General features: G+C 37.2%; 1 protein-coding gene across 1 annotated transcript; it reads left to right on the forward strand.

Annotated features, from left to right (window-relative positions):
* The first annotated feature begins 2,139 nt into the window (after positions 1–2,139).
* On the forward strand, positions 2,140–8,358 carry LOC127799241 (uncharacterized). The gene is made up of 6 exons (XM_052333080.1): positions 2,140–2,382; positions 4,215–4,335; positions 4,454–4,512; positions 4,621–6,336; positions 7,185–7,317; positions 7,421–8,358. Exons 2-6 carry the CDS (start codon positions 4,215–4,217, stop codon positions 8,086–8,088), a joined length of 2,697 nt encoding a protein of 898 aa, XP_052189040.1. The 5' UTR covers positions 2,140–2,382; the 3' UTR covers positions 8,089–8,358.
* The last annotated feature ends 182 nt before the right edge of the window (positions 8,359–8,540 follow it).

Raw genomic sequence — 8,540 nt, forward strand, 5'->3', positions numbered from 1 at the left:
TAAAACAAAACTATATTTGGATATGTCTTTCTAGCTAGTGTGTTGTCAATATTTACCGATAATTTTTCACTTAATGCATGAAATGAAGAGGATCCAACTCTTTTGCTCACCTAATATAGATCGAAAATAGAGTAGTGTACCCTCAAACAGGAAAATTGTCGCCCTTCAAAACTCCCTAGAATGGAGAAATTTGAAGTTGTCAATGCCTAAATTATTATTATACAAATATATTTCAAAACAAGCCTGTTTCTTCAATTCTATAGGGTAATTATTAATTACTCTTTTTACCCTATTCCTTAATTACCACAAAAATACTATTTATAATTCCAAGGCTCAATTACTACTCCATATATAACAATCCTACTATTTATTTTTTCTACTAAAATATATATATATATATAAATACACATTTTGTTCTTTTCCCATTCACATATAAGCATCAAACAATAAAGAATTAGAATCGAAAAGAGATCGATGAATGTCTATCGGCAAGATTATTGTTTATACACTGACAACAAGAAGTTCGAATCAATGGACAATCATAACTCATTTACCTCGCCTCCACTATATCCTAGATCAAAACCATCACGTTTCGCTAAATCAACAACAAAGCCAATATCATCATCATCATCGTCGTCGTCTGAATTGTCGCCCCATCAAATGCATGAAAGGGAGCTTAAAAGAAAGAAACGAATTGCAAAGTACAAATCCTACGGCATCCCAGGCAAAGTGAAGGCTTCCCTGCGTAAAGGCCTGCGTTGGGTGAAGAATAAGTATGATTCCATCGTCCATGGCTATTGATCGGCAGCATAATCATACGTTATTTTCGTCCATATATATGGCTATGAATATGTTGCTTAATTCTCCTTCATCACATCATTTTTCGCCCTGCAATACAATACAATGAATCCTTCCTTCTTCAAAGTTCTTCAGCTAGCGGCATTCAATTTAGTCTTTAATTAATTGCATTATTAATATATATATATATATATCGATCATTTGATTATGTAAGGAAAATGGTATCCTATCATATATATATATATAGTGTTTAATCGTACAAAAAATTACTACAAGAATGATGTACTTAGTAATGATAGCTTTAAGAATCTTAATATATTATTATTATAATCTCTATTATTTCATAATTAGTGTAAATAATTATATATTTTTCTCAATACATTTAGTTAAAAATTGAATCGAAAACTAAACTTTTTTATACCTAAACTAAATTGAACCAAATTTAAGAAAAACTAAAAAGTAATCAAATTTGTCCCAATCCATGGATATACATACATACATACAATCATGGATTGGTGGAAGCCAGACAATTTTACTACTTTTTTTTTTTTTTTTCTTTTTCTAGATTGGACCCGTGTCACCCGACAATTATAAACTTAGTTCAAAGGTTGACTTCTAAATAGTTGAAAATCTTGAATCACATTCACATGATGATTTGATTCTTGCACGTGATTATGGCAAATTGTTTGTTTGCTGCAGTTGTTCTTCTTTCATATAGATGCTGCTGCTGCTGCTGCTGTGTGAACGTTATTGGGTTTATATATTTTGTTGAGGTTAATAATTGAATGGATATAGTTATAATATATTTCTAATTTTTTCAAATCTGACAAAATAAAAAGATCATTTACAGAAAGTACTTCTTATAATTTACAAATCACCCTGACTTGTTGAATAAAATATTTATAAAAAATTCATATAATTCTATAAAACTTTAGATTAAGAGATGTCCGTCTATGATAATTTTTGAGTTAAAAAGAAATATTTTTGTATTTATATTAAACTTGAGGGGTGCGAGTGTGTAATTTACAAAAAAAAAAGAAAAAAAGAGCACCCCTTTGAAACAGGCAACACGTGTAACTTTACGAGGTTCTGACCCGGCTGCACCTGCACCTGCACGAACCCGTCATAGCTGAGGGTGAGGGACCCGATGCCGCACACTCGTCCATATTCCTTCACATGATTGGAAAAAGTTATATGGTTGCAATACACCGCGAAGCATGGAATCTTGGCTCATCCGTTTCGGAATTTGAAAACGCTCCTCGCTAAAGAAAGAAAGAGAGACGTTATGAATGTTTTTAACCTTTTTTTTTTTTTTTCCTTTCTTTCTATAGAGAGGAAGTGAGTATCGTAACGACGATTAAATTATTTTATTTGGTCGGTTTTAAAATTTCTTCTTCAATCTGTCTGTCTGTCTCCATTCATTTAATGCTTGAACTAAGACCAGTCATCAGTCTTCGCTTCGCGATACACAAGAAAAAGAGACCCCCCTCCCTCTCTGTAATCTATAGTACGCACATTGGAAGAAGAGAGACACAGAGAGAGAGACATTGGAGACGGCGTTGATTCCCAGCGGAAGCGGTTCATGTGAGTTTTCCTGATTTAGGTTTCGTTGCTTTGATCTTCGTTTGAGAGTAGATTTGTGGCTTGGCTTTTCTTTCTTCTTTCTTGACATTTGAAACCAACAGTTTTTGTGGATTTTTGTTTTTTTTTTTTTTTTGTTTTTTATGTTATCGGATGAAGAGGAGATGCGCTTGTTGTCCGAGGATGGAGAGCTTTGAACTAGTTTAGTTTGTGTTGCTCCTGAGATAATGTGTGGAAGGATTTAGAAAGAAAATAGAAAATGTAGGGTAAAGTGAAGGAATCCAGATCTTAGAACGAGAAGGAGATAATTTGGTCTTCTGAAATTTATGCGTTCATGATGTATGGACGGAGAGAGGGAGAACTTCTCCCTTCCTTCCAGTCCACTCTCTTTATGAGATCTCATCTTTCTGACAAAGCAGCTAATCTATACTATTTCTGACTTTGAAAACTCTCATCTCAAGGTAAGGTAGGCAAGTTTCTCTTCATTGTTCGTGGTAATCCTGCTATAGTTCTTGTTGGTATTCCTAGTTCCCCTTTGTTCATGTTCCAGGACTGTGTTTCCTATATGTAGGCAGTCTTCCCTTTGTTTTTTTTTTTTTCTTTTTTTTTCGTTGGCAAAAAGGTTGCTTCCACAAATGTGGATGCGAAAAAAAAAAGAAAAAGAAGTCTGTACCATGCATACCCAAAACTTCCATTTGCTTTGATAACAAATTAGTAGTAAGAGCAAAATTGCCACAATGGGACAAATCCTGTACAAAATAAAAGACAAATCTACTCCTAGCATGAGATTATCACAAAACCAAATAAAGGCTAAAGAATGGAACAAGCCTTCTCCGTGAGCCACTAGTGAATCGAGAATGTTTCCCTTATTATGAAGACTGAATTCTCAACACCCTGAAAATCTCACAAATTCCTTTTCGTCAACTTTGCCGCTAGACTCCATACTTAATCGTCAAAGGTAAAAATGGAAACATGGGAAGTTGTCCACAAGCAAGAGGCCACTCTAAGATTACCTTTAGACCTCCTTAAGGACTTCTTAGGAAAGTTCACCCCTCCTTTTTACAAAGGGTCACACAAATCAAGCTTATAGAAAAAGTTCCTTCACTCAACGGACACCACATCCATGTGTTCTCATATTTCCCTGCACTTAGATAACTATGTGAGATGTCCTATAAAGTTAAGGAATCAACTTTCCAGTATTGAAGGTTTTGTTTGAACAAAAAAGATCAAACTGTGTTACTCACTAACAGAGATGCTTTTGTCCTTCACTACACTAATAAGGAGGGAGCTAACTCATGTAACGACCTGTGACCTAGCAGTGTGCATTGATATCACTTACCAGTGTGGTTTAAATATTAACCAGTGCATAATAGCAGTCAGCATCCATTCACTTAAGAAAAAGGTTCATTATGTTTTTTTTTTTTTTTCTCATTATGTTACATGGACTTATATTTTAATTGTTACCACCAGGTTTAGTACCTTGCAAAGTGTATAAAAACCTTGTGGCATGACTTGGGTTATAATAGGATAAGAGAAGGTTATTGATAAAGATGATTGGTGAGCTAGCATCCATGTCGCTGACCCTATCTAGTGGAATTAAGGCTTGGTGTGTTGTTATGTTGTTGTTTATGCAAGGAACAAAATAAGATTTAGACTTCATATTTTGGTGTTTGAGGTTTAGTAAAGAAGTTTGTATTTGAGAATCAGTGATTTAATTAGCTTATTTTATTTGATTAAATACCTTTAAGATTGTAGTAAACTAGAATAGCATTTCTCTTCATTCTGGTTTTCTTCTCTTGTGAAACTAAAGTGCACTTGACTTTGTGGATGAGAAGATGGGAGGTGAGAAACAAAGTTCGAAAAGCAGAGGAGGTTATGTTGGTGGTTTCCTCCAGCTGTTTGACTGGAATGCAAAATCTCGGAAGAAGTTGTTCTCGAGCAAATCAGATTTACCTGGTACAAATAGAACTCCCTATGGCTAGCCAATTTTGTATGGCATTGCTACTAATGGGAATTTTAGTTGTTTTATTCTATGCACAAAGTTTGCGTGTTTTTGACCTACTCATTATTGTAGAGCAATCAAAGCAGAAGAAACGGAGCGATGGGAATCTGCCAATGAACCGTTTTAATCTGGTGGGCATGCAGTTATTCTTTATATGTGATTTGATTTGATGCATTCATTTAACGTTAAGGCTCTTTATTTTTTGCTTTTATAGTTTTCTAAATTTTGCTCTTCTCCAGATTGATGAGGACGAACATATAGCAGGTTCAAGTATCAAAGGAAGTAGTGACTATAGTCGTGCTTCATCAGTGACTGATGAAGAAGGACATGGAACGAAGCCACCAAGTGTCATTGCTAGGCTTATGGGATTAGATTCCTTGCCGACGTCCAATCCCACTGATCCATTCTTTATCCCATTTTTTGATTCCCAATCTCTTCAGCATGGTCATTACCACAGGAGAACCCTCCAATTTCATGATGGTCATCAAACCATGCATTCTGGCAATTTGCCAAATAAGCTAGAGGTCCCAGTTAAGAAGGCAGTGGAGCCAAAACTTCAGAAAATGATTAGTTCACCAATTCAGAAGTTCCAATCTGAGGTTCTACCTCCTAAATCAGCTAAATCTATTCCAGTTACTCATCACAAGCTTCTGTCTCCCATCAAAAGCCCTTGTTTTGTTCCACATAAGAATGCAGCTCATATAATGGAAGCAGCTGCTAAGATTATTGAACCAGGACCTCCGGCTGTTACCAAGTCTAGGATGCCTCTACTAGGGACTTCTTCAGTTCACTTGAAAGTTAGGGACTTGAAAGAGAAATTGGATGCCTCTGACAAATTTTCTGGTCCTGCTGAAGCTTTTAGTTTTAGAAGACCAGTTGAATCTAACCCTGCTAAGTTTCTAAAGGGGCAGGCTATGAATAAAAGCTGCAATCGATCAGAAGAATGTTCTAGTGTAAAGGGTAAGGGGAAATCTGTTTCACTTGCACTCCAAGCAAAGGTCAATGTTCAAAAAAGAGAAGGCTTGAACACAAGTGGCTGCAGAAATTCATTTGGCCAGAAAGAACAGGGTGAGATCATGCCAAGCCAGCCATTTAAAAGTCAAACAAATAGCCAAAGAAGTACGCAGAAGAAACCTGCTGTACACAACACTTCCAGTGTACTCAGGCAGAATAATCAAAAACAGAACTGCTTAAATGGCAAAGAAAAGTTGCTCTCAAAATCATCAAACTCAAAAGGTAGGAAGAAGCTGTCTGGAGATTCTTCTTTAGCGCTACACAAGAACTCAAGTAGATTTGGAGGCAGCTCCAAAGTTGGTGCAAAGAAACTGAGGCCTGAGGTAGCTGATAAAATGGAAGTTTCAGATTCCAGCATACAAAATATTTCCCGCAAGAAACGGTCTATAGATGGGAACTTTCACCTAGACAAAAATCTGGCTACTGATAGGGTGCTGGTTAACAAAACTGAGAAACCAGTACAACCTGATGCAGTTGTAGACATACACTTCAATGGGGCTGAAGATAGCAAGAGGAAAGGGATTGATGTTATTTCTTTTACATTCACAGCTCCCATGACAAGATCAGCACCTTCCTTTGTGATCCCTAGATTGAGATCAGAGGAAAAGAATAAGTTTTCTGCAGAATGCGAAGGTGAAGTGTCTCTCAATAACACCAACAGTACAACAGGATCCTTTCAGCGATATAATGTGATAGGAGCTGATGCCTTGAGTACTCTGTTGGAGCAAAAGCTAAGGGAATTAACTCATGGAGCTGAGCCTTCCTGCTATAGACCTGGGATAGCTGGTAATTCTGGTTTTAGTTTTCAGGAGTTGGAGCACACTCCAAAAGCAGTACTGACTACACCAATTTCAAATAACAAAAAGAGCAAAGATGAGCTGTATGGTTCAAATTCTTCTGCAGTTAATCCATTGGGACACATGACAAAACATAAGTTTCAGGTAATATTTCTCAATGCTTCCTGCCTTCCAATTTTCTTATATTTAAATTGTTTGCATCTCTTTTCTTTTCATTCTATCAGTTGAGTAGGTTGTTTGCCTTTTATCCATATCAATCTACACCTCAATTAAAAGATTGAGTAGATACCTGTGTGTGTGTGTTTGAGAGTGTGTGAGAAAGAGAGAGAAGAGGGGGGGGGGGGGGGGGGTGTAATGCATTCAACAAGAACCACCATAAGGAAGGAAAAGAGAGAGGTATCCTCTCTCATCAACCCCCCAAAAAAAAGGAAGGCAAAGAGAATATGGAGCCCTAAGACTTGATTCGTCTTTGTACCCAACCTTATCCTTGCTAGAGAAATATTGTTTCCATAACTCAAATCATGACCTTGCAGTCACAAAAGAGCAACCTTACGGCAAATATATCATATGACTGAAAAAAGGAAAAATCCTTCAAACACATTTCTGCCGTCATACAGACAAGCCTATCTTTCATAAAAGAGGTTTAAGTCTTTTACTTATGTCCAGATAGCACAACCAAGTGCTTTCTCATGTTCAATTTATATATGGGAGAGCAACTCCTGCTTGTTTTCATTTAGTACCGTCTTTCATGTTGTATATGCTTTTGCAGTGGTGAGATCGTTTACTTTTTAAAGCTCTCAGAACATGGTCAGGATTGTATACATCTTAGATTATGAAATTAGCTTGCAACTTACTGCTTTTTGCCAGCAACTCTTTTGTTCTTACACAGAACGGAAAAAGGCTGATGGTGACTCTTTTTTTCATAATGCTCTTGCTAGCATATTTATACTGGACTTCTTTCAGTAGTAATTCATGCGTGGCCACATTTTCAGGTAAGAGAAGTAATGGATGACTGTGGCGGCGATGAGTTGCTCCGACATCCAAGTCCAATCTCTGTTCTTGAACCTTCCTTTTCAACAGAAAGTTGCAACTCGTCAGAGAGTGCGTATAGTAACAGTACTGAAGGTAATCGCAGTGCATCTTTTAGCCTATTGTTTTATGTATTTTGCCTCCAAAGGAGATCAGTTTGGTTATGGGAAATTCTGATATACCTGGCATGTAATTCCAGGCAACAAGCAGTGCTCATCTAGTCAAGCTCAAGAAGTGCTTGGTGTGAATTCTTCAAAGAAGTCCCATTTAGTGGACACTGATGCAGATTTATCAGACTCGGCTTCTTCAACGTCTGCTAGAGCTATTGCTAGAAGAAATGGAAGTGCCTTATCCATGGCTGGTTTTCTGGGGTCAACCAGATGGGAACTGGATTATGTGAAGGCAATAATGTTTAATGTGGACTGGATGTTTAAGAGCTTTACCTTGGGGCAGGCCAGGGAGACCATTAACCCTCGCCTCTTTGATCAGCTCGAAAGTAGAAAGGAATTCTCGGAAAGTGAAGGAGAAGAGCCTAAGCTGAGGCGAAAGCTTTTGTTTGATTGTGTGAGTGAATGCATGGACTTGAGATACAGGCCTTGTGCGAATGGAGGATGCAGGATATGGGCAAAGGGGTTGTCAACCCTGAGAAGGAAAGAGTGGTTAGCTGAAGAAGTATACAAGGAGATTTCAGGATGGAGCAGCATTGGGGGCTGTTTGGTAGATGATGTTGTGGGGAGCGATATGGCCAGCCGCCATGGAAAGTGGCTCGACTTTGAAGTCGAAGCATTTGAACTGGGAGTGGAGATTGGGGGTCAGATGCTTGAGTCTTTGGTTAGTGAACTGGTTGCTGATATTTTGCTGCTTTAATCCTATGAACATAATTTTGTTTCACCTCCTAGATAAAATTTTCGTAGATGCCCTTGTATTTTTGGATGTTTATGTTGTCCATAACAGTATCTCGTTATACAGTTTCTTTTTTGTGGTATTTGAGCATGTTCCTGAGGATCGATCATATGATCAGCAAAATCCTATTATGTAGTCGGAGCTTTCACTGGGTTTTTTTTTTTTTTTTTTAGGTTTTTTGGGTGTGAAACCAATGTTCGAATGCACATGGTTTGATGCTCTCGCATAAAGGTCGAATTCCAAATACGAATGAATTTTACGTGCCTGTGAAAATGCAGAAGGTATCTTATCTTTTTTTTTTTTTTTTTTTCATTTTTGTTAAAAATTCTAGTTTTAGTTTGAGATGGAGGGTACATGATTTTTCATGGTTATGAAACCTTACAGAAAATTTGGTCTTAAGAAGGTGAATTCATTGA

Source organism: Diospyros lotus, chromosome 4 (assembly GCF_014633365.1).
Source record: "Diospyros lotus cultivar Yz01 chromosome 4, ASM1463336v1, whole genome shotgun sequence".
NCBI classification, from domain to species: Eukaryota; Viridiplantae; Streptophyta; class Magnoliopsida; order Ericales; family Ebenaceae; genus Diospyros; species Diospyros lotus.